At 43.7% G+C, this 27,773-nt stretch overlaps 1 protein-coding gene across 1 annotated transcript; it reads right to left on the bottom strand.

Annotated features, from left to right (window-relative positions):
• Nucleotides 1-15,859: 15,859 nt before the first annotated feature.
• Nucleotides 15,860-17,512, bottom strand: LOC125541601 (uncharacterized). Its single transcript, XM_048704965.2, has 3 exons — nucleotides 17,228-17,512; nucleotides 16,272-16,536; nucleotides 15,860-16,161 (listed from the first exon to the last, which is right to left on the bottom strand). Exons 1-3 carry the CDS (start codon nucleotides 17,354-17,356, stop codon nucleotides 16,145-16,147), a joined length of 411 nt encoding a protein of 136 aa, XP_048560922.1. The 5' UTR covers nucleotides 17,357-17,512; the 3' UTR covers nucleotides 15,860-16,144.
• Nucleotides 17,513-27,773: the final 10,261 nt, after the last annotated feature.

The following is a 27,773-nucleotide window of genomic DNA, read 5'->3' as shown; positions in this document are numbered from 1 at the left end:
ATTGCAACCTCAAACTTTAAGAAATGACAGCTTAGGTTTCTTGCCAAACCATAGTTCATACGGTGTCGTCTCAACGGATTTATATGGTGCCCTATTTAACGTGAATGCAGCTGTCTCTAATGCATAACCCCAAAACGATAGTGGTAGATCGGTAAGAGACATCATAGATCGCACCATATCTAATAAAGTACGATTATGACGTTCGGACACACCATTACACTTTGGTGTTCCAGGTGGCGTGAGTAGTGAAACTATTTCACATTGTTTTAACTGAAGGCCAAACTCTTAACTCAAATATTTTACCTCTGCGATCATATCGTAGAAACTTTTATTTTCTTGTTACGATGATTCTCCACTTCACTCTGAAATTCTTTGAACTTTTCAAATGTTTCAGACTTGTGTTTCATTAAGTAGATGTACCCATATCTGCTCAAATCATCTATGAAGGTCAGAAAATAACAATACTTGTCGTTAGCCTTAACACTCATCGGACCGCATACATCAGTATGTATTATTTCCAATAAGTCAGTTGCTCGCTCCATTGTTCCGGAGAATGGAGTCTTAGTCATCTTGCCCATGAGGCATGGTTCGCAAGCATCAAGTGATTCATAATCAAGTGATTCCAAAAGTCCATCAGCATAGAGTTTCTTCATGCACTTTACACCAATATGACCTAAACGGCAATGCCACAAATAAGTTGCACTATCATTATTAACTTTGCATCTTTTGGTTTCAATATTGTGAATATGTGTATCACTACGATCGAGATCCAATGAACCATTTTCATTGGGTGTGTAACCATATAAGGTTTTCTTCATGTAAACAGAACAACAATTTATTCTCTTACTTAAATGAATAACCGTATTGCAATAAACATGATCAAATCATATTCATGCTCAACGCAAACACCAAATAACATTTATTTAGATTCAACACTAATCCCGAAAGTATAGGGAGTGTGCGATGATGATCATATCAATCTTGGAACTACTTCCAACACACATCGTCACTTCACCCTTAACTAGTCTCTGTTCATTCTGAAACTCCCGTTTCGAGTTACTAATCTTAGCAACTGAACCAGTATCAAATACCGAGGGGTTGCTACGAACACCAGTAAAATACACATCAATAATCTGTATATCAAATATACCTTTGTTCACTTTGCCATCCTTCTTATTCGCCAAATACTTGGGGCAGTTCTGCTTCCAGTGACCAGTCCCTTTGCAGTAGAAGCACTTAGTCTCAGGCTTAGGACCAGACTTGGGCTTCTTCACTTGAGCAGCAACTTGCTTGCCGTTTTTCTTGAAGTTCCCCTTCTTCCATTTGCCCTTTTCTTGAAACTAGTGATCTTGTCTACCATCAACACTTGATATTTTTCTTGATACCTTCGTTGATTTCAGCATTACGAAGAGCTTGGGAATCGTTTCCGTTATCCCTTGCATATCAAAGTTCATCACGAAGTTCTACTAACTTGGTTATGGTGCCTAGAGAATTTTGTCAATCACTATCTTATCTGGAAGATTAACTCCCACTTGATTCAAGCGATTGTAATACCCAGACAATCTGAGCACATGCTCACTGCTTGAGCTATTCTCATCCATCTTTTTAGCTATAGAACTTGTTGGAGACTTCATATCTCTCAACTCGAGTATTTGCTTGAAATATTAACTTCAACTCCTGGAACATCTCATATGGTCCATGACATTCAAAACATCTTTGAAGTCCCGATTCTAAGCCGATAAGCATGGTGCACTAAACTATCAAGTAGTCATCGTATTGAGCTAGCCAAACGTTCATAACCTCTGCCTCTACTCCTGCAATAGGTCTGTCACCTAGAGGTGCATCAAAGACATAATTCTTCTGTGTAGCAATGAGGATAATCCTCAGATCACGGATCCAATCCGCATCATTGCTACTAACATTTTTCAGCATAATTTTTCTCTAGGAACACAATAAACTGGGAGCAACATCGCGAGCTATTAATCTACAACATAGATATGCTAATACTACCAGGACTAAGTTCATGATAAATTGAAGTTCAATTAATCATATTACTTAAGAACTCCCACTTAGACAGACATCCCTCTAATCTTCTAAGTGATCACGTGATCCATATGAACTAAACCATGTCCGATCATCACGTGAGATGGAGTAGTTTCAATGGTGAACATCACTATGTAGATCATATCTACTATATGATTCACGCTCGACCTTTCGGTCTCCGTGTTCCGAGGCCATATCTGTTATATGCTAGGCTCGTCAAGTTTAACCTGAGTATTCCGCGTGTGCAACTGTTTTGCACCCGTTGTATTTGAACGTAGAGCCTATCACACCCGATAATCACGTGGTGTCTCAGCACGAAGAACTTTCGCAACGATGCATACTCAGGGAGAACACTTATACTTTGATAATTTTAGTGAGGGATCATCTTATAATGCTACCATCAATCAAAGCAAGATAATAAGATGCATAAAAGATAAACATCACATGCAATCAATATAAGTGATATGATATGGCCATCATCATCTTGTGCTTGTGATCTCCATCTGCGAAGCACCGTCATGATCACCATCGTCACCGGCACGACACCTTGATCTCCATCGTAGCATCGCTGTCGTCTCGCCAATCTTATGCTTCCATGACTATCGCTACCGCTTAGTGATAAAGTAAAGCATTACAGGGCGATTGTATTGCATACAATAAAGCAACAACCATATGGCTCCCGCCAGTTGCCGATAACTCGGTTACAAAACATGATCATCTCATACAATATAGCAGCACGTCTTGACCATATCACATCACAACATGCCCTGCAAAAACAAGTTAGACGTCCTCTACTTTGTTGTTGCAAGTTTTACGTAGCTGCTACGGGCTTAGTAAGAACCGTTCTTACCTACGCATCAAAACCACAACGATAGTTTGTCAAGTTGGTGCTGTTTTAACCTTCACAAGGACCGGGCGTAGCCACACTCGGTTCAACTAAAGTTGGAGAAATTGACACCCGCCAGCCACCTATGTGCAAAGCACGTCGGTAGAACCAGTCTCGCGTAAGCGTACGCGTAATGTCGGTCCGGGCCGCTTCATCCAAAAATACCGCCAAACCAAAGTATGACATGCTGGTAAGCAGTATGACTTATATCGCCCACAACTCACTTGTCTTCTACTCGTGCATATAACATCAACGCATAAAACCTGGCTCAGATGCCACTGTTGGAGAACGTAGTAATTTAAAAAACTTTCCTACGCACACGCAAGATCATGGTGATGCATAGCAACGAGAGGGGAGAGTGTTGTCCACGTACCCTTGTAGACCGAAAGCGGAAGCGTTAGCACAACGCGGTTGATGTAGTCGTACGTCTTCATGATCCCACCGATCAAGTACCGAACACACGGCACCTCCGAGTTCAGCACACGTTCAGCCCGATGGCGTCCCTCTAACTCCGATCCGGCCGAGTGTTGAGGGAGAGTTTTGTCAGCACGACGGCGTGGTGACGATGTTGATGTTCTACTGACGCAGGGCTTCGCCTAAGCACCGCTGCAGTATTATCGAGGTGGACTATGGTGGAGGGGGGCACCGCACACGGCTAAGAGACGATCAACTTGATCAACTTGTGTGTCTAGAGGTTCCCCCTGCCCCTGTACATAAAGGAGCAAGGGGGTGCGGCCGGCCAAGGGGAGAGGCGCGCCGGAGGAGTCCTACTCCCACCGGGAGTAGTACTCCCCCCCTTTTCCTAGTTGGATTAGGACTTGGGAGGGGGGAGAATGAAAGAGGGGGGCGGCCCCCTTTGCCCTAAACCAATTCAGTTTGGGCCTTGGGGGGGCGCCCCACACTTCCCTTGCTTCCCTCCTTTTCCACTAAGGCCCATGTAGGCCCATTAAGCCCCCAGGGGGTTCCGGTAACCCTCCCGGTACTCTAGTAAAATCCCGATTTCACCCAGAACACTTCCGATATCCAAACATAGGCTTCCAATATATCAATCTTCATGTCTCGACCATTTTGAGACTCCTCGTCATGTCCGTGATCACATCCGTGACTCCGAACAACCTTCGGGTACATCAAAACATAAAACTCATAATATAACTGTCATCGTAGCATTATGCGTGCGGACCCTACGGGTTCGAGAACTATGTAGACATGACCGAGACACGTCTCCGGTCAATAACCAATAGTGGAACCTGGATGCTCATATTGGCTCCTACATATTCTACGAAGATCTTTATCGGTCAAACCGCATAACAACATACGTTGTTTCCTTTGTCATCGGTATGTTACTTGCCCGAGATTCGATCGTCGGTATCTCAATACCTAGTTCAATCTTGTTACCAGCAAGTCTCTTTACTCGTTCCATAATACATCATCCTCGCAACTAACTCATTAGTTGCAATGCTTGCAAGGATTAAGTGATGTGCATTACCGAGAGGGCCCAGAGATACCTCTCCGACAATCGGAGTGACAAATCCTAATCTCGAAATACGCCAACCCAACAAGTACCTTCGGAGACACCTGTAGAGCACCTTTATAATCACCCAGTTACGTTGTGACGTTTGGTAGCACACAAAGTGTTCCTCCGATAAACGGGAGTTGCATAATCTCATAGTCATAGGAACATGTATAAGTCATGAAGAAAGCAATAGCAACAAACTAAACGATCGTGTGCTAAGCTAACGGAATGGGTCATGTCAATCACATCATTCTCCTAATGATGTGATCCCGTTAATCAAATGACAACCCATGTCAATGGCTAGGAAACTTAACCATCTTTGATCAACGAGCTAGTTAAGTAGAGGCATACTAGTGACACTCTATTTGTCTATGTATTCACACATGTATTATGTTTCCGGTTAATACAATTCTAGCATGAATAATAAACATTTATCATGATATAAGGAAATAAATAATAACTTTATTATTGCCTCTAGGGCATATTTCCTTCAGCTAGGTCTGCTCACCAGCCGCGTACGCAACGTGCAGGAGTTCCCGGGGAGATGGCCCATGACCCCTGGGGGCATAGGTTTAGTCCGGCGTGCTGGCCTCTCTATTAAGCCTAGGTCGGGTTGCGGCGTATTGTTTAGCTGAGGCTGGGCATGACCCAGGAAAGTGTGTCCAGCCGGAGTTAATCGAGCGTGGTGGGTAAGTTGGTGCACCCCTGCAGGGAAGAAAACATCTATCGATAGCCTGTCCTATAGTAACGGACACTTGGAGTTGTATCTCGATTGATACAACTAGAACTGGATACTTGTGATGAGAACTGGATGGTGATGAGATTTGGAATGTGTTGACACTTGGATAGTATGGCTCTGGGGTTGCTTTCTCGCAGGGAGTCGAGAAAGGATCTCTGGCCGAGGTTGATAACATTACTGCTACTTTACTTTATGCTACTCTACTCCCTCCTGTTGCTGCAAGATGGTGGTTTCCAGAAGATGCTAGTCTTCGATAGGCTAGGCTTTCCCCTTCCCTTCTGGCATTCTGTAGTTTAGTCCACAGATACAACCCATTCCTTTGATACAGATGCATACTTAGTTTAGATCTGATGTAAGTCTTGCGAGTACTTTGGATGAGTACTCACGGTTGCTTTGCTACTTCTTTTCCCCCCATACCCGATTGTTGCGACCAGATGACGGATCCCAGGAGCTAGGCGTCGCCACTGATGACTACTCCTATCCGGAAGATGCCTACTACTACGTGAAGACCGCTGATGACTTGGAGTAGTTAGGAGGCTCCCAGGCAAGAGGCCTTGCCTTTTCGATCGTTGTTGCTTTTGTGTTAGCCTGCTTAAGGCAATCTTGTCTAACTTATGTCTGTACTCAGTTATTGTTGCTTCAGCTGACTTTTGTGTATTCGAGCTTATGTATTCGAGCCCTTGAGGCCTCTGGCTTGTAATATAAATCTTGTATCATGTTAATTTGTGTCTAGAGTTGTGTTGTGATATCTTCCCGTGAGTCCTTGATCTTGATCGTACACATTTGCGTGTATGATTAGTGTACGATTGAATCGAGGGCGTCATAAAGGGCTTGGTGTGTACTCTTGGGGCACCCTTCCCTCTATATATAGGTGGAGGGGCGTGGGTAACAGCCCCTCCAAGCCCTAGGGTGCGGCCAATGGAAGAGGACTAGCCTGGACTCCAAGTCCAATCCTATTCATACTAGGACTCCCCTTTTCCCCCTTCCCTAGCCACATGGGCTTTTGAGGACTTGGTGCGCTTAGCCCAATAAGGTCAGGGCGCCTTCCCTCAGCCCATGCCATCCCTTGGGTCGTGGTAGACCCACTTTTGGACTTCCCGATCCCTCTGGAATCCTCCGGAACCTTCTGGAAGCTTCATGGTACAATATCGAAAAACTACACCTTTTTCTGGAACCTAAAATATGACTTCCCATATATAAATCTTTACCTCTCGACCATTCCGAGACTCCTCGCGATGTCCGGGATCTCATTCGGGACTCCGAGAAACATTCGGTTACCAATCATCAAATATCCCAAAACTACTCTAGCATCATCGAACATTAAGCATGCGACCTTGCGGGTTCGGGAATCATGTAGTCATGACGGAGACACTGCTCCGGTCAATAACCAATAGCAGGACCTGGATGCCCATATTGATTCCAACATATTCCACGAAGATCTTTTATCGGTTGAACCACGATGTCAAGGATACGTTTAATCCCGTATGCAATTCCCTTTGTCCGGCGATATGTTACTTGCCCGAGATTCGATCGTCGGTATCTCCATACCTAGTTCAATATCGTTACCGGTAAGTCTCTTTACTCGTTCCTTAATACAAGATCCTGTGACTAACTCATTAGTCACATTTCTTGCAAGATCTTTAAGATGTTGTATTACCGAGAGGGCCTAGAGATATATGTTCGTCATACGGAGTGACAAATCCCAGTCTTGATCCATGCCAATCCAACATACACCTTCGGAGATACCTATAGAGCACCTTTATAATTACCTAGTTATGAAGTTATGTTTGGATACAAACTAAGTATTCCTCCGGTGTCAGGGAATTACATGATCTCGTGGTTTAAGGAACAGATACTTGACATGAAGAAAGCTATAGCAAATAAACTAAATGGTCTGATGCTAAGCTTACAGCTGGGTCTTGTTCATCACATCATTCTCCTAATGATGTGATCCCATTATCAAATGACAACTCATGTCTATGTTTAGGAAACCTTAACCATCTTTGATCAACGAGCTAGTCTAGTAGAGGCTCACTGGGGACACTATGTTGTCTATGTATTCACACATGTATTTAAGTTTCCGGTCAATACAATCCTAGCGTGAATAATAATCATTTATCATGAAAAAGGAAATATGATAATAACCAATTTATTATTTCCTCTAGGGCATATTTCCAACACAACAATCGTCATCGGGCGTTTGCAGGTTCCTTGAACTTTTTTGATGAAACGACCCTTCAACTCGGCCGAAGTATTGATCGAGTTGGGGGGGGCAGGTTTTTCAACCAAGTACGAGATGACACCTCCAACATCATAGTCAGATACTTGGCGCAAACTACATCGCTAACATCCAGCATGTCCATGGTAATCTCGTAGCTCTCAATCCAAGCAGCCGGCTCCAGGTCAGCCGTGTAATTGGGAACCTTGCGGGGGGCTACCAAATCCTGTGGCATGCGCTCATTGCGTAAAGCCAGCGCTAGATAGGGTATTCCAATGGTTCTTGTACTCGACCCTATACCTTGTGACGCCAATGGGGTTGTGGTAGGCGATGGCTGAGCCGCTGCATTGGCTGCTTCTGCCCCCCTCCCCCCCCCGCACAGCCCAAGCTGCGTCAACAATTGCCTGAGCGTCTAAACCCTAGGCCGAGGCGGGTCACACGGCTGCTCGCGATGCCGACATGCGCTGCTGGAGACCGATGGCAACTTAGTATGCCGGCTCCTGCTGCGGCTTGGATGAGGGGTTGAATGGAGCTGTTGCTGACTGTAGGAATAGTTTGCATGTTGGGCGACCGCCGTTTTCAACATCTCGATGGCATTCCGGGCCTCAATCTCAACTAGGGTATTCCCTGTGATTGGAAGTGCGACGAGATTGGCAGTCGCCGCCAACATGTTGTCGAAGGGGTTGGAGAAGTGACCTGCCGGCGTCAGGAAACGATGTGGAGGTGTTTGAACGGGCGGAGGATGCAGGTCCGACTCAGGCTGGTGCTGTTGAGCTGGCTGACGAGGTTGAGCCGACGGTGGTTGTCTGTCTTCGTTCGGGGGCGTGACCCGGGTTAACTGGGGTATAACCGGTGCTTCCGGGACACTTGTCCTAGCCCCGGAGCGGACGTATTGAACAAACGCATGGGCTCAAGATTGGGGGGTAGACGGCTTATGTGCCTTATCTGATGAACCACGTCTGAGGCATTCTGATCGAGACTCATGTCCCAGGCTTCTGTTTTTAGGCGCTCCACCTCATTTTGGATCTGGGTTTGCATCTCCACCATGCAGTCATTCTCAGCATTGATGTCCTCCTAAACCTTAGCCATCTGCTCTTGAAGTTTTGTCACCTTCGTGTTGCTTTCCGCCTGATTCTCTGCGGTTACCGGTGTCTCCAGGAGCATCGCTAAGGTGGCCACTAACTCTACCAAAACCCGAGCTCGCGGTTTGACCGTGCCGGCCACGCCTGGAGTTGGTGCTGAAGTATCGGTCCCTGTTACAGTGCCTGCTGCTGTGGAGTCATGAGTCGGGGCAATGCCTGCCATGTAGGCGGTGGTTCGATGAGGCGGCTCGCGGTCGGCTGGAGCCGGCTCATCATCAGAGTACCCCCCAAGCCTACCATCGTGCAACATAAGGATTGACTCAGTGTCTCCAACTGAAGACTCGCCATCGGAGTAGACGAGGGTGTCCCCATCCGACGTGGAGTTATTCGCGAGATCGACTCCTTGGGTGAAGTCGACGAAGACGTGATTCTGGCCGGCTTGAGTCCGGGCAGGTTGGGCGCGCCGAGCCGGCTCGACGATGTCGGTGCAGATGTCCGGCTCGGGACCCAGTTCACCGATTTTGCCAATGAAGACGGGGATCTTACCAAAGGGGACCCGGTACCCGTACTCGATTGAGTCGGCCTCGGGGCCCCGGTCTAAATCATTGATGTAGTGCTTGCCACGATGACTCTTGGTCATCCATCCGATCGCATATCCATCGATCCCTGAGAGAGCTCCCTCTAAGAACTCAACACCACCGTGTGCAGGCCCCACAATGAGCACCAACTGTCGTGGTTTTGTCACGACAGATGTCCTCAAAAAAAGACTTAGTCGTGAGGCCATCGCAACTAGGTAGTAGATTGACCGGGGTTGATCGGAATCGAGAGACACGGGTTTACCCAGGTTCGGCCCCTCACAGTGGAGGTAGTAGCCTACTTCCTACTTGATTGATTATTGCTTGAGATCTCAATTACAAAGGCGCAACTTGGCTAACCTAGTACTCGAGAGCTAGTAACTTAGTCCCTTCTGCCTCAGGGTCTCCCCTTTATATACAGGCCGAGGCCTGAGGTCACAACAGAATCCGGGTCATACTACGACCCATGTCTTAGTCTATTTCCTACTTATCTTATCTTTCAAGTAAGGGAAATTTCCTACAACTTCCTTGTGGAGCCGACTTACCAAATACTGGGCCATAAGTCGGCCTCCTCTTTCAGTCGCTTCCCGGGCTTTGAATTGCAGCCCACATAGTGAGCCTAATGATGAGTCGCCATAGGATAGCCAGGTCATATCCTAGCTGGGTCATATCATGGGGTATATCCCAAACAGGTGGCGCGAGACTCTCTTTGGATCGCGCTGGCGAGGGATAACAGGGGGCCGCCCATCGTCACTAATGTGCCTAGGGCTAGGGTCAAATGAAACATGCGCACATGCTTCCTTACAAGCCATAATTTCTGCCCCTCTGCATAGGCAAGGCAGAAGATCTCGGCTGCACGAATGCAAGCAGTGGGGCCGGGTAGCATCATGATGTTTGGCTTGAGGGATAGGACAAGCGGTGGATGGATTGTGAGAGCGCAAGAGGAGATGGCGGTGAAGGTGAGTGTTGTGGCTAACACCAGGGTTGGTGCGATGGTTGTAGCCGACTGGTATGCCGATCGGCGCGCTGTGAGAGACACGATGGTCATGAGAATTCAATGCACAAGTCTGCTTACACCAATGTGGTGTGCGAACAAGGGAAAGTGGAAATTATGGTTGTCCGTCCCATCCCGTCCCATCCCATCATTGGTGGGCCCCACATTGGAAGTTAGAGTCAAACGCCTTCCCCTCATTGCAGTTGACATGACAAGCGGTGAGTCCCATAGAGTAGAAAACGGGTCAAAGAACCTAAAAAAGGGAAACGATCCAAAGAAGAAGGCAACTAAAGCAAACTACGCGTAGGTGCATGCACATAATTTCTTCGCAAGCGGTAGTGGCACATACCAAAATAGTGAAGTTTGAGTGGCAGGACTTGAATATCCAACTCCGACAATGGCACCAACCAAAAATTCCTTTTTTTTCTAATACTAGAGTTATGAACCTCTCCCTCATGAACAAGGATGTCTTTAAGATTGAATGTGGGAACAATCATTATGTTGTAGAGTTATAGAAAAAATTGTTATTGTATATGTTGTCCTAAATGACCTTTCTTAGGCTGGCCATAGTGGGGAGTAACTTAGACTAGTAACATGCATATGTTACTAGTCTATGTTAGTACCTTTATATTGCATAGTATCATAGATTAGTATCATAAGTGGTCTCATTTATTGCCATGCATGACACATAGTAGCACCACATTTATTATGTTACGGTATCTACCTATGTTATATAACCATCTCGCTCTTCTTTAATTGCATGCCACATAAGCATGTATGCGAGTCCCAAGCACATGATACTACTTACGTTACCCCCACTATGGCCAGCCTTAGCGCTTAATCCCACATTTAGCCCCTCTCAAAATCTAATTGCATATCTGATCTAGGGGTAGTTATGCCACTTACTTGGCGCTTTTGAGATAGCACGGCTCCATCTCCCTTGGCGGTTTTGGAGTTGTGCCATTCTTAGCGGCTTGCATGACAATGGAGTAGCTACATGGCTCCATGATATGGAATATGTGGACAACACTACTTACCATTTAAGCCCATAACATGTATTTCATGCCTTCTCTTTCCTATGCGGGGTCTATGTGATCTAGGCCTTTGTTTTCATGTGTAAAGTTTCTATAATTTTGAAAGTTCAAAACACTGAGAGTTCAAAATTCCTGAGAAGTTCAAATTTCAAAAGTTGAAACTTCAAAAGTTTACAAATCCAGAAAGTTTCAATTACAAAAGCTAGGCCACAATTATTTTGGAAAAAATTGTATTTTTTTTAAAGTTGCCAAATGTGGAAGCTCAAAAAGTGGAAGCTTTGCAAATAGGGGTTGTCGGAATTTGACTGTCAAATGCTTGTTGGGAAGTTGCCTACCAATAGCCACGCCCCTTAATATCACATACTCCCTCCGTCCGGTGAAAAGTGTACGTTTGGCTCTAAAATTTGTCCACAAAAGAGTATACATCCAGATGCACATTAAAGTAGAAAAAAATTGCTTCTCTCTTATCACACGGTAATCAAGACCAATAGCATTCTACACATGGTCTCCTTGATTTTTACATGCACATAGGTCATTAGGGTTGGATAATTAAAGAGGAGAGATGATGGTTTGCATCTTTCCAATGCATTTTTTACTTTACTTCATAATTTGTCCTAAAATTTCTATATGTACACTTTTCACCGGACGGAGGGAGTACTGCCTCATCGATCATATGTCTAATACATTGGCGAGTGAGATCACAAAGTGTGCGCCAATAAGGATGGTACGACTCGGAAAACCCAACGTGATGACACCACAACCTCTTAGAAGCGTCAAAATAAGTGGCACAACTGCCCGACGGCCAAAAATGCAAATACGTTTGGAGAGAGGACAAATGTGTTTTTTTCCTGGTAGAAGGGCCAAATCAGATGTGGGATTTAACACTAAGAAATGTCATTTTGGAAAAATTATACCAAATATTTGCATAGCCAAGGCTTTCCCCCCATTCCGGTTGCTTTGATGCTTCCAAGTTCCAAATAGGTCTGCATAGAGTGAAACAATTTGTTTCAGTGTGGCAGTGCTTATGAAACTTGTGATGGATCGCAAACCTTCTTTGGGGCTACTGTTTGGTTAGAGTTAGTCCCATTTGAAACCACATTTATTTGAACATGGTACATATGCAAACGCTCATACATACGCATTTTTTTCTAAAAAGGGACGCTTTATTACTTAAAAGGTTTAAGCATTACACTCGACCTTTGCATTACACTCTGTGATCAATCCCATGTAACCAGTTGCCAAATATATTAGAAACACTACAAGGAGGATACAAGGAAGAAGCTATTTCGATGACTGACCATATAGAACGAGCCAATTTGCATTGGAAGAATAAATGTTTTATTGTCTTATCATGGTGACAAAAGACACATTGCGTACTTCCATGCCTATTCCTTTTAATAAGGTTATCTTTAGTAAAAATGACTCCGCGACAAAGATACCATGCAAAGATTTTATTCTTAAGAAGCATCTTCATTTTCTAGATCTTCTTATTAGTATCAACTGGCACATCAGACTGGATTAACGCTCTATACATCGACTCCACTAAGAATTATCCATTCCCGTGGAGGTTCCATCGAAAAATGTCAGACCCATGTGACAAATGCACCGTGGACAACCGTTGGAGCAGGATGTTCCACGATTGGAGTCTGGGTCCAATTAAATATCTTCTGAATGTCACATTTGGCATAAATGATTCCATTACCATAACAATAGTATCACCCTTGTGGTGCACAATGTTGTATAGAACCGGATATTGTTCTTGGAGTGTGGCATCTCCTAGCCACTTTTCTTCCCAGAATCTAATTTCCGAACCATCCTTAATTGAGAATGATCCATAGCAGAAGAAATATTTCTTCATAGCCATTAGACTCGCCCAAAAGTGGGAATCCCCAGGCTTCCAGTACACTTGAGATACCGCCTTGGAACCTGCATATTTCCTCCTTAAGAGTCTTTTCCATACACCATCTTCTGTCAGTAATTTAAACAACCATTTGCCAAGTAGGGCCCTATTCTTAACCTCGGGATCATGAATGCCCAACCCGCCTTGGTCTTTGGGACGGCAAACCGCACTCCATTTGGCCAGTCAATATCTCTTCCTCTCGCTATCTCCTTGCCAAAAGAATCTTGATTGGAAATAATCCAATCTATATAAGACTCCTTTTGGCAACTGGAAGAAGGAGACCATATATAGTACCATATTACTTAGTACTGAATTTATGAGGACCAATCTTCCACCCAGAGATAGCAGTTTACCTTTCCAACTGCTAAGTCTTTTTTACAGTCTCTTCTCGACGTGTCTCCATTCATCATTTGTGAGTCTCCGATAATGTATCAGTATCCCCAAATATGTGATTGGAAACTGGCCCAACCCGCATCCGAACAGTTCAGCGTACAGGTGGGCCTCATCTTGAGCGTCACCAAAGCAAAACAATTCACTTTTATGAAAATTGATCTTGAGACCCAAGAGTTGCTCGAATGCTGATAAAATTAGTTTCATATTTCTTAGTCGGTATCCATTAAAACGCGATCTAGTTTCTCATATGTCAGTTTCGGAATACTGTTCTCCCAAGTGAATTGTCTTCCAATCATGGACACCTCATGTAGATCAAGACTGTCAATGACAACGTTGAAAAGGAAAGGCCAATTATTATCAAACCTACCGTGACTTTTCTCATTTGGAAATCGAAGCAGATTGAAATCCCCACCTATAAGAATGGGATAGGGATTATCTTTCGCCAGATTAACCAACTCACGGAGAAAATCGGCCTTGAACTAATCCTGGGCTGCCCCATACACGGCGACAAGGGTCCATGCGAAGTTGTCGGCCTTGTTACGAATATGGGGTTGAACATGAAATTCACCATAAGCATATATGATCACCCCTATGAACGCACACATGCTTGCATAACCTACTACTCCTATGAGCACCCGCGAGAGACTTAGCTGGCACAACACCTTGAGGTTGACATAGTCATTTTAAACGCTTTCATAGATGACGGAACGTCCCCACCCACTGAACGCACATCGCCGGAAGGCGTGAAATAAATCTAGGAAGATGCGAGCACCGATGTCGAGTCTAGGACTTGAACCCTGGTGGGTTGGGGATACCACTGTCCTCCTAACCATCCAACTACAGATTGGTTCGGAAAATCAAATACCCCCTCCGTTCCTTGATATAAGGTGTATAGTTTTTTGAGAAAAAAAATCTGAAATTTAAGGTGTATTGCGTTGCACCACTCGTTTGGATATTTTTTTTAGGGATTTGATTACATTTCCTTATATCAGGCAAGCTCCTCTATTTTCTCATGTTAATTAGTCAGGTGAAATCTCGCCCAAAACTTGTGAAAAATTTCCCTCCACGTACGTTCTTTAATTTCCGTGCCAAAAACTACACACCCTATATTTAGGAATGGAGGGAGTATATTTTTTCGTGCACTGCCACGAGAGGGTGGGATTTACGTATAGCTGAGATATAACTCCTATGGGATTGGATTTGATATTTTACCTATTGCTTGGCCAAGTAGAGTGTGCGGGGTGGTATTAACTCCAAAATTTAACAATCGTAAAAAAATGTATATTCATATTATGAGGTAGCTATTTAATATGATTTAGCTAATTGGCCATGCATTGCAACCATGGCATGCATATTCTAATGGTACATCAATTATGTTCGACATATATGTTACACACCATATTCTAGATCTTTGCTAAGTTTGATTTCATATGAGTATGGATAGGGGAAGGGAAGAAAAGGTTTGATTTAGTTGAGATTTTGGTAAGATTACATTCGATGTGGGTATGTGTAGAGCAAAGTAAGAATTTTTTTGATTTAGTTACAGTTTAGGTAAGATTTGGTTGATTTGATTCTGTTAATGGAACACATGGTTTTGGTAGGATTTGATTGAGTTAATGCATAACATAGTTTTAAGTAGGACAGAGAAAGTAAAGCGTCGTTTTAATTTAGATTATTCCAAACAAGGGGGGACGAAACCACATTTGATAACCTACAAACGCAGATACATACATAAGACAATCTATTTGTGACTTTCAACGAAATAATCCCACTAAGACCTTGTTTGGCACCAGAGGTTTTCAAGCCCCACAGGGGCTGGGGATTTTGGGGGATTTGGTGAATCCCTCCCCTTCACCAATCCCCTCTAATCCCCTACGTTTCATCCCATCTCCAGCCCCAATATTCCCTTTCACATAAAATTGTTGTTTGGTAGTGCTGGTGGTGCTGGAAAGGAGAGAGGAACGGTGGTGGCTCTCAGTGACGACGTGCTTGGCGAGCTCGTCGAGGACTACGATACGAACGACGGACCAATCGGCAGCGGCCATATTGAGAAACCCTAGATGAAGATGGGGGGAGGGGGGAGGAGTGCCTCAGGGGAGATGGCCAGCTTGCTCTAGGAAGAAGAGGAAGCAGGCGTCCGGCGGCGGCCGCGGCGGCGGTGGAGACGGCTGCTGCGCCTGGTTCTTGCGACTGCGTCTCGTCTCCCTCTTGCGCGAGGCCTGCGAGCCGCGAGGTACCCCTCGATGTTGGAAAGCCCCGTGGATCGGGGAGGATACGAGAGGATATTCGGGGCTGGCTCGGTTGATGCTCAGTGCACGAAACGATTCACATGGGCTTTTAGGGGCTTGCAAGCCCGACGGGGAAAATCCACTAAAAGCCCGTTCAACCCCTGTGTGCCAAACAAGGCCTAAGGAGGCACGAATTCAGTGTGCTCGATTTTTTCAGTAAGCCTGACTAATTCGATGTTGGAGAGGCAAAACCATAGCACACACATACAAGCGCACGACCATATATTAGTGTGAAGAAGGCATATTACAAGAGCACAGTAGTACACACATGAGAGGACCCATGTCCCAACTAGGTAGACACACACAAGCTCTAACATAACAGTAGCTTAATACTAATTAGTTAAGCTGATGATCGCTGGACCGACCATCTTCTCCACCCAGTGAAATAACGATGATGAAGCATGCTATTATGAGGTAGCTAGCTGTACATTTTATTTATATCTCGCTCATCTCACACCAGTCTCTTTTTCCTGCTAGTGCTAGTAGTAGAGGGAACCTGGGAAAAAAGGGGTTCAGTTAGTCAAAACGTAGAGACAGTCAATACGTACTACTACTAGTACTTTATGAAAGGGAGTGTACGTAGGAGGTAGGTTGAGATGGACCGACCTTGCCACCAGTCACCCCGGGTAGCTGCCGACGTGTCGCCGTCGTCCTTGTGCTTGGGTGCCGGTGCGGCAGCGGCGGCCGAATATTGCCGCTGAGATTCGGCGCCGGCGTAGAAGTCCCGGCCGCCATAGTGGACGGAAGAGGAGCCGAAGTAAGGCGACTCAGGTGAGCCCCCGTGCTGCTTTCCTTGCTGCTGATGCCCTGCCGACGATGATTTATTCCCAGCTGCTGCTGCTGCCCGGAGTGACGCATCTTTCCCCGTCGCCTGCCATTACCAATACATATATATGCACACGTAATAAGTACGTGGTTGACCAATTAAGCAACCAAAAATATCACACACGTGCCGAACAAATGCTCCTCTGATAGTACTATGTACATGAAGTATATGCACCGTAGTCCGTAGACGATATAAGTATAACACCACCAGTCCATTGTTTTGGATCACATCGTCATGCATGTAAAAAAAGGTACATGCATGCATGACAGCATGAGGATAAACTAATGAGTAGATTACTAACTAGCTAGTGTAGTATTAAGTGACATACTACATATACGTACTGTGGTTTATATGCGCACGTGTTTGATGTAAACAAAAGTGCTTTCGTCTCGCATGAAGCGATATGCATTATCCATGTACCATGCTGATTTATTTATTTAATCCATGCTTTGACCATGCATTTTCTAGTAAAGAAATTGATCAAATCTTTTTCTAAAACTAATATTCAACCGGTAGAAAATGAAAGAAAGCCTATTGGAATTAATTATTTTTTTTGCAAACGATGGACTTGGAACTAGTAGTAATTTGTGTGGGTGAGAGGTAAGCAAATCGGGGACGTTGTACACATGCATGTTCGCCCTTTTTTCGACAGAAAAGAAATTTTGAACTGAAGGCGAACGCACACACAAAATTAAGATCGAAGATTAAGCCGGAAAGTATTAAGATGCATATATACCCCGGATGGAGTTGGGAAGACGGTGCTGAAGTAGCCCGCGGAGGAGGAGGCGGCGCCGTCCTTGGGGCCGAAGAGGTCGTCGACGATGGAGCTCCCAGTCGCAGCAGTGGGCTTCTTCTTTCCGTCCATGCCTGGGATTTGGCTAGCTGAAGGATGGAGAGCTAACTAGGTACTTCGAAGATTTGGCTACTGCTCTCCTCACTGACTCACCCTATAGACTTGAGCTGGCGTAGGTTTCAGTTGCTACCTGCGGTGCTGCGGTTGTGCTGATATTGACGAGCCCTCGGCCGGGCTTTTAAAGGCGCGGGCGGCTTGGGACTTGACACTGACGCTGGTTGCTGTGCACAGATGGTCGGTCGCTCGTCATGTGTCCGATTTCAATCCAATGGTCCAGAGTAGTTGTTCCAGAATCATACTAGTTCCATAACCGGATCAAACGGTCCTGAGGCGACAAGTGCATGCACGAGAGAGAGGGAGGCTAGATAGACGCGCGGTGCAGTTGGATAAGTCGCGTGCGGGGCCCGCGTGATCCGTGCTTCTTTTCCTTTTTTTCTTTCGTCCATGCCGCCCGTCGACAACGATGCTCCGTTCCCGGATGCTCAGAGAGAGAGAGAGAGAGAGAGATACCCGTGACTACTGGCTCCAACAAAACGGCCCTGCCCATGGCCGCAACAACGGTCGCTCTCTGGTACCTTTCCTGTGCACGCACAGGTGCATGACATGTGTTAGTACTAGCTAGGCATGCATGCATCGGCGACATGGCATACCGGAGCGGAGAAATACGCAGGCACATGCTACCGGTCGGCCGCATCGATCACCCGTCCATCGATCCATTGATGAAACATATGCGGCCATGCCCTGTGCCATGTGCGTGCATATATACCCCTGGCCGGCCCTTTCGTCGTCCAGTTCATCCATCCATGTACTACTCCCTCTGTACCAAAATACATGTCGCTAGAGTAGCAATAAGTCAACTACTCCAACAACATGTATTTCGGTACAGATACTACTACTCCAGTGACATGTATTTCGGTACAGAGGGAATAGCATGCATGCATGAGCCTTTTCCCCCTTGTTTAGGCTCACCTGGGCTAAGCTACATGCATGCATGCATGCACATCAGACGTACGCACAGTTAAGGATGCATGCAGGTAGCGGTTGCTTTAACCGTCAATGCATATATATCCATCCAAACGGCCGCCTGCGCCTGCGCCTCCCCAATAAATCCACCATCTCACCGCATGCATCGTTTGTCTCGTATACTTCACTCACTCTACCTGGTCTCCATGCACACATGTTTGGCACCGGCCAGTCAAACCGCCCGACACGTGCTGCCGTACGTGTCTGCACGCGTCTTCTCACCGTCAGGCTAACTTTTTTTTTTCAGGTGAAAGAGAGTTTTATTCCAAGGACGTAGACACTCTAAAGGCAAATTCACCTTCATGTAGCACATTTACAACAATTAGATATTTTGTCAAACTATCGGTAACTCTATTATGATTACGGATAAGTTTACGTAATAAACTCTCTACCTACTCTTAATTCTTTAATCCCTAGAACTAGAAGGAGAAGATAGATAGATCCGTGGACGAGTGAGACTGCACAATGCCCGAAAAGCTCCATGCATGTGTTGTATAGTTAGATATTTTTTTTGAAGTACCAACCGTAGAACAATAGCTCTATGCTAGTTTTCTATTAAGTAATATAAAGGTTACAATATCTACAAATAAAAAGCAGAAAAGATAGTCTCTAGCCTCTAACCAATGCCAATTTTTTCCAACATAATACCACTAAAATAATGTTATGTCTATATGAGGAGTCATTCCAGATGATCCTTAATCCACTATAGGAGGGTGTTTAGATGCTTCCTTTTAATTCTATGAACCAGTAAACTCAAATCCTCCTTTAGCCTGAATTTCCCACAATTGATACTAGAGGTTTCTGTTCTAAAAAATTTCCCATTTCTTTGACACCAAGTGGACTAGCACCCTTGTATTATAATACCATAGCAATGCTCTTCGGAAGAAGTTGATGTCCTAACTGAATGTCATCAATACAAGATATTCCCAATTTTTTCCTTGGCAAAACACTGTTCCAGCAGTTTTGCAGAAAGCCACAATCCTAAAACAGGTGTCTCAAAGTTTCTTCTGCCTTTTCATTGTAGAACACACACTCATAGCAATCCAAGTGGAAGCTCTTCCTTTTGAGCAGATTTCTGGTATTTACCCTGTCATGGATTAATAACCATAAGAAGATTTTATGTCTTAGTCTGCAAGCATTGTTCCAAAGCCACTTGAATATTATCTGCTTCTCCTGCCATGGGCATAAATTTTGGTACATTATGATGGAATAAAATTTGTTTTTCTGTCCTTTGCATGCTCATTTGTCATTGGTTTGTACTTCTGCCTGATTCTGAAGTAGGTTTTCCAATAATTGAATCTAGTTATAGGCATGTGTGGACATTGGTGTGTGAAACAGCTGGGTATTATCCTGTTGTTGAAACCAATCCCTAGCAGAGAGGGAATCATCCAATGTATATGAGTGTAGTTCTAGGAATTTGTGCTTGAGAGGTTAATCAAGCCAACAATCATGCCATAGCAACAAGTACCTCCATTACCTATTTTACAGACTGGGTTGTCTTTGTAGTCTAGTAGAAGTTTGAAATGGCATTTCCACCAATAAGATCCTTCCATTTTAAATCCAGCGAGAGATTAACAGTAGTATGTTTCCCAGATAAGATTTACCCAAGGAAGAGGTTGCTTGTTCAGAAACTTTTGAATGTTCTTCATTAGTAGTGGCTTGTTGTGAATTACAACATCAAAAATGCCTAGGCCTCCTTGATCTTTTGTTCTACAAACCTTGTCCCAGGCAATCAGAGCAGGCCCAACAATCAGTTGCCCATATTTTCTCCACAAAAATGTTCTTCAATATTTATTAATTTGTGTGGTGACTGAAGCAGGCGTGCCAGTGTGCTCATAAAGAATATTGGTAGGGCAGAGAAGACTGATTTTATCAAGAGAAGTCTTCCATCATATGAAAGCATAGTAGAGCATCCTGACAGTCTCCTTTTAATTTTCTGACAACTAGGGATGAAATCCTCAATTTTTAGTCTGTTGGCACTTAAAGGGAGTCCCAAATAAGTGAATGGGAAATTTCCTTTTTTGCATCCCAGGATGCTGAGTAACTGATTTAATAATGTTTCTTCCACATTGATGGGGATCATGATCGATTTGTGAAAATTTATCTTCGGCGCAGTATGAGCAGCAAAGTGCTTTAGCAAATTATCCACTTGTTGCCGTTGTCTAGGGCAAGCAGGCACGATCAGAATTGTGTCATATGCATACTGAATCACCGGGAAGTCTTGAATTTGAAGGGAGAGGGTGTTGAAAGATACCAGCCACCATTGCTTTATTCATGATTGTTTGGAGGAAATCAGCAACAAGGACAAAGATTAGTGGGGAAAGTGGAACTCCTTATCTTGAAAGCAATATCACTTCAATGCAAATGTTATGAAACAATTGAAACACAATTCTGATATGATTGCTTGTTTGAGTGACTTGTTATTTAGAATTAGCAATGATGTTAGAGGTGTAGGAAAACATGCCTCTATGGTTCAAACTCAACTAGAATAAGTTGCTAAATCTCAAAGAGAGTTGCTTGATGAAATGAATAGTAATATAAATGACTTTGCTGTTAGAGTAGCCACTAGAGGAGGGAAAATGACTCAGGAACCACTTTATCCTGAGGGACACCCAAAGAGAATTGAACAAGATTCTCAAAGAATTAACACTGATGCACCTAGCCCTTCTAAAAAGAAAAAGAAAAAGAAAAATGATAGGACTTTGCATGCCTCTAGTGAATCTGAAGTAGAAAAACCTCCTGATGCTACTAATGATGTTTCTATTTCTGATGCTGAAACTCAATCTGATAATGAACACTCACCTTCTGATAATGAAAAAGATAATGATGAGGTTCATGAAGACACTCAAACAAATAATAAAGAACCAAACAATGACGTTGAAATAGAACCAGTTGTTGATCTTGATAACCCACAACCCAAGAATAAGAGATATGATAAAAGAGACTTTGTTGCTAGTGAGCATGGGAAGGAAAGAAAACCATGGGTTCAAAAACCTATGCCCTTTCCACCTAAGTCAACTAAAAAGAAAGATGATGAAGAATTTGAACGCTTTGTTGAAATGCTTAGGCCAGTCTTTTTGCGTACTCACTTGACTGATATCTTAAACATGCCTCCTTATACAAAGTACATGAAAGACATCATCACCAACAAGAGAAAAATACTGGAAGCTGAAATATCCACCATGCTTGCTAATTATACTTTTAAGGGTGGAGTACCAAAAAAACTTGGAGATCCGGGAATACCAACTATACCTTGCTCCATAAAAACAAACTATGTGAAAACTACTTTATGTGATTTAGGAGCTGGTGTTTGAAGGAAATATGCCCTAGAGGCAATAATAAAGTTATTATTTTATTTCCTTATATCATGATAAATGTTTATTATTCATGCTAGAATTGTATTAACCGGAAACTTGATACATGTGTGAATACATAGACAGAACAAAGTGTCCCTAGTATGCCTCTACTAGACTAGCTCGTTAATCAAAGATGGTTAAGTTTCCTGACCATGGACATATGTTGTCATTTGATGAACGGGATCACATCATTAGAGAATGATGTGATGGACAAGACCCATCCGTTAGCTTAGCATTATGATCGTTGAGTTTTATTGCTATTGTTTTCTTCATGACTTATACATGTTCCTCTAACTATGAGATTATGTAACTCCCGAATACCGGTGGAACACCTTGTGTGCTATCAAACGTCACAACGTAACTGGGTTATTATAAAGATGCTCTACAGGTGTATCCGATGGTTTTTGTTGAGTTGGCATAGATCGAGATTAGGATTTGTCACTCCGTGTATCGGAGAGGTATCTCTGGGCCCTCTCGGTAATGCACATCACTATGAGCCTTGCAAGCAATGTGACTAATGAGTTAGTCACGGGATGATGCATTAAGAAACGAGTAAAGAGACTTGCCAGTGACGAGATTGATCTAGGTATGATGATACCGACGATTGAATCTCGGGCAAGTAACATACCGATGACAAAGGGAACAACGTATGTTGTTATGCGGTTTGACCGATAAAGATCTTCGTAGAGTATGTAGGAGCCAATATGAGCATCCAGGTTCCTCTATTGGTTATTGACCGGAGATGTGTCTCGGTCATGTCTACATAGTTCTCGAACCCGTAGGGTCCGCATGCTTAACGTTCGATGACGATTTGTATTATGAGTTATGTGATTTGATGACCGAAGTTTGTTCGGAGTCCCGGATGAGATCACGGACATGACGAGGAGTCTCGAAATGGTCGAGAGGTAAAGATTCATATATTGGAAGGCTATATTCGAACATCGGAAAGGTTCTGAGTGATTCAGGTATATTTCGGAGAACCGGGGAGTTACGAGAATTCACCGGGGGAAGTATTGCGCCTTATTGGGCTTTAGTGGAAAGGTGAGAAGGGCCACAAGGGGAGGCAACATGCCCCCATGGGCTGGTCCGAATTGAACTAGGAGGGGGCACACCCCTGTTTCCTTCTCCCTCTCCCTCTCCTTCCTTCTTCTCCTACGTGGACTAGGAAAGGTTGAAACCTACTCCTACTAGGAGTAGGAGTCCCCCCTTTGGGCACGCCCCTTGAGGCCAGCCCTCCTCCTCCTCCTCCCCTCCTTCATATATGGGGGAGGGGGCACCCCATAGACACACAAGTTGATCTTTAGCCGTGTGCTGTGCCCCCTCCATAGTTTTCCATCTCGGTCATATTGTCGTAGTGCTTAGGCAAAGCCCTGCGTCGGTAACTTCATCATCACCGTCAACACGCCGTCGTGCTAACGGAACGCACCCTCGGCCTCAGCTGGATCAAGAGTACGAGGGACGTCATCGAGCTGAACGTGTGCAGATCGCGTAGGTGTCGTGCGTTCGGTACTTGATCGGTTGGATCACGAAGACGTTCGACTACATCCACCACGTTACTTAACGCTTCTGCTTTCGGTCTACGAGGGTACGTAGACACACTCTCCCCTCTCGTTGCTATGCATCTCCTAGATAGACCTTGCGTGATCGTGGGATTTTTTTTGAAATACTGTGTTCCCCAACAATGGCATCAGAGCCAGGTCTATGCGTAGATGTTATATGCACGAGTAGAACACAAAGAGTTGTGGGCGATAATAGTCATACTGCTTAACAGCATGTCATACTTTGATTCGGCGGTATTGTTGGATTAATCAGTCCAGACCGACATTACATGACCGTGTTCATGAGACTGGTTCTGCCGCCGTGCTTCGCACACAGGTGGCTAGTGGGTGTCTGTTTCTCCAACTTTAGTTGAATCGAGTGTGACTACGCACGGTCCTTGTTGAAGGTTAAAACAACACACTTGATGAAAAATCGTTGTGGTTTTGATGCGTAGGTAAGAACGGTTCTTGCTAAGCCTGTAGAAGCCACGTAAAACTTGCAACAACAAAGAAGAGGACGTCTAACTTGTTTTTGCAGGGAATGTTGTGATGTGATATGGTCAAGACGTGATGAGATAGAAATTGTTGCATGCATGTTTTGTTAAAGTTATCGGCAACTGGCAGGAGCCTTATGGTTGTCTCTTTATTGCATAAGATGCAAGCGCTATATAATTGCTTTACTTTATTTCTATGCGATAGCAATAGTTGGCGAGATGACCATGTGCCGACACGTTGATAGAGATCAAGATGATGGAGATCATGGTGTCATGCCGGTGACGATGGAGATCATGGCGGTACTTTGGAGATGGATATCAAAGGCGCACGATGATGATGGCCATATCATGTCACATACTTTGATTGCATGTGATGTTTATCTTTTATGCATCTTATTTTGCTTAGTACAGTGGTAGCATTATAAGATGATGTCTCACTAAATTTCAAGGTATAAGTGTTCTCCCTGAGTATGCACCATTGTGACAGTTCTTCATGCTGAGACACCACGTGATGATCGGGTGTGATAAGCTCTACATTCACATACAACGGGTGCAAGCCAGTTTGCACATGCAGAATACTCGGGTTAAACTTGACGAGCCTAGCATATGCAGATATGGCCTCGGAACACTGAGACCGAAAGGTCGAACGTGAATCATATAGTAGATATGATCAACATAGTGATGTTCACCATTGAAAGCCACTCCATCTCATGTGATGATCGGACATGGTTTAGTTGATATGGATCACGTGATCATTTAGATGACTAGAGTGATGTCTATCTAAGTGGGAGTTCTTAAGTAATATGTTTAATTGAACTTAAATTTGTCATGAACTTAGTCCTGATAGTATTTGCATATCTATTTTGTAGATCAATTCTTGCGTATAGCTTCCCCGTTTTATTTATGATATGTTCCTAGAGAAAACTATGTTGAAAGATGTTAGTAGAAATGATGCGGACTAGCTCCGTGATTTTAGGATTATCCTCATTGCTACACAGAAGAATTATGTCCTTGATGCACCGCTAGGTGATAGACCTATTGCAGGAGCAGATGCAGACGTTATGAACGTTTGGCAAGCTCGGTATGATGACTACTTGATAGTTTAGTGCCCCATGCTTTACGGCTTAGAACCGAGACTTCAAAAACGTTTTGAACGCCATGGAGCATATAAGATGTTCCAAGAGCTAAAATTGGTATTTCAGACTCATGCCCGAGTCGAGAGGTATGAGACCTCTGACAAGTACTTTGCCTACAAGATGGAGGAGAATAGCTCAACCAGTGAGCATGTGCTCAGAATGTCTAAGTACCATCGCTTGAATCAAGTGGGAGTTAATCTTCCAGATAAGATAGTGATTGGAAGAGTTCTCTAGTCACTATTGCCAAGTTAGTGGAACTTCGTGGTGAACTATAATATGCAAGGGATGACGAAAATGATTCCCGAGCTCTTCATGATGCTGAAATCAACGAAGGTAGAAATCAAGAAAAGCATCAAATGTTGATGGTCGACAAGACCACTAGTTTAAAGGGTAAGGGAAAGAAAGGGCACTTCAAGAAGAATGGCTAGCAAGTTGTCACTCCCATGAAGAAGCCCAAAGCTAGACCCAAGCCTGAAACTGAGTGCTTCTGCTGCAAAGGAAATGGTCACTAGAAGCGGAACTTCCCCAAATACTTGGCGGATAAGAAGGATGGCAAAGTGAAAGGTATATTTGATATACATGTTATTGATGTGTACTTTACTGGTGTTCATAGTAACCCCAGGGTATTTGATACCGGTTCAGTTGCTTAGAGTAGTAACTCGAAACAGGAGTTGCAAAATGAATAGAGACTAGTTAAGGGCGTGGTGACGATGTGTGTTGGAAATGATTCCAAGGTTGATAAGATCACCATCGCACACTCCTTTTACCCTCAGGATTAGTGTTGAACCAGAAATAAATGTTATTTGGTGTTTTGCGTTGAGCATGAATATGATTGGATCATGTTTATTGCAATACGGTTTTTCATTTAAGTCGAAGAATACTTGCTATTCTATTTACATGAATAAAACCTTCTGTGGTCATACACCCAAGGTGAATGGTTTATTGAATCTTGATCGTAGTGATGCACATATTCATGATATTGATGCCAAAAGATGCAAAGTTGATAATGATAGTGCAAAATACTAGTGGCACTGCCGTTTAGGTCATATTGGTGTAAAGCGCATGAAGAAACTCCATGCTGATGGGCTTTTGGAATCACTTGATTATGAATCACTTGATTCTTGTGAACCATGACTCATGGGAAAGATGACTAAGACTCCGTTCTCCGAAACAATGGAGTGAGCAACAGACTTATTGGAAATAATACATACTGATGTATGCGATTCAATGAGTGTTGAGGCTCATGACGGGTATCGTTATTTTCTAATCTTCACAGATGATTTGAGCAGATATGAGTATATCTACTTAATGAAACACAAGTCTGAAACGTTTGAAAAGTTTAAAGAATTTCAGAGTGAAGTGGAGAATCATCGTAACAAGAAAATAAAGTTTCTATGATCTGATCGCGGAGACAAAATATTTGAGTTATGTGTTTGGCCTTCAGTTGAAACAATGTCGAATAGTTTCGCAACTCACGCCACCTGGAACACCATAGCGTAATGGTGTGTGCGAACGTCGTAACCATACTTTATTAGATATGGTGCGATCTATGATGTCTCTTACCGATTTATCACTATCATTTTGGGTTATGCATTAGAGACAACTGCATTCACGTTAAATAGGGCACCATCTAAATCTGTTGAGACGACACCGTATGAACTATGGTTTGGCAAGAAACGAAAGCTATCGTTTCTTAAAGTTTGGGGTTGTGATGCTTATGTGGAAAAAAAATTCAGCCTGATAAGCTCAAACCCAAATCGGAGAAGTGCGTCTTCATAGGATACCCAAAAGAAACTATTGGGTACACCTTCTATCACAGATCCGAAGGCAAGATCTTTGTTGCTAAGAGTGGATCCTTTCTAGAGAAGGAGTTTCTCTCGAAAGAAGTGAGTGGGAGGAAAGTTGAAATTGATGAGGTAATTGTACCTTCTCCCGAATTGGAAAGTAGTTCATCACAGAAACCAGTTCCAGTGATGCCTACACCAATTAGTGAGGAAGTTCATGATGATGATCATGAAACTTCAGATCAAGTTACTACCGAACCTCGTAGGTCAACCAGAGTATGTTCCGCACTAGAGTGGTACGGTAATGCTATTCTGGAAGTCATGTTACTAGACCATGACGAACCTACGAACTATGAGGAAGCGATGATGAGCCCAGATTCCGTGAAATGGCTTAAGGCCATGAAATCTGAGATGGGATCCATGTATGAGAACAAAGTATGGACTTTGATTGACTTGCCCGATGATTGGTGAGCCATTCATAATAAATGGATTTTCAAGAGGAAGACGGATGCTGATAGTAGTGTTACTATCTACAAATCTCGAATTGTCGCAAAAAGGCTTTTCGACAAGTTCAAGGTGTTGACTACGATGAGATTTTCTCACTCGTATCGATGCTTAAAAGTCTATCTGAATCATGTTAGCAGTTGCCGCATTTTATGAAATCTGGCAAATGGATATCAAAATTGCATTCATTAATGGATTGTTTAAAGAAAAGTTGTATATGATGCAACCAGAAGGTTTTGTTAATCCTAAAGGTGCTAACAAAGTGTGCAAGCTCCAACGATCCATCTATGGACTGGTGCAAGCATCTCGGAGTTGGAATATATGCTTTGATGAGTTGATCAAAGCATATAGTTTTATACAGAATTTTGGAGAAGCCTGTATTTACAAGAAAGTGAGTGGCAGCTCTGTAGCATTTCTAATATCATATGTGGATGACATATTGTTGATCAGAAATGATACTGAATTTCTGGATAGCGTAAAAGGATACTTGAATAAGAATTTTTCAATGAAAGACCTCGGTGAAGCTGCTTACATATTGGGCATCAAGATCTATAGAGATAGATCAAGACGCTTGATAAATTTTTCAATAAGTAC

Source organism: Triticum urartu, chromosome 2A, assembly GCF_056163025.1.
Source record: "Triticum urartu cultivar PI428250 chromosome 2A, HENAU_Tu73, whole genome shotgun sequence".
In the NCBI taxonomy this organism is placed as follows: Eukaryota; Viridiplantae; Streptophyta; class Magnoliopsida; order Poales; family Poaceae; genus Triticum; species Triticum urartu.
This window is presented reverse-complemented; position numbering and strand designations above follow the sequence as displayed.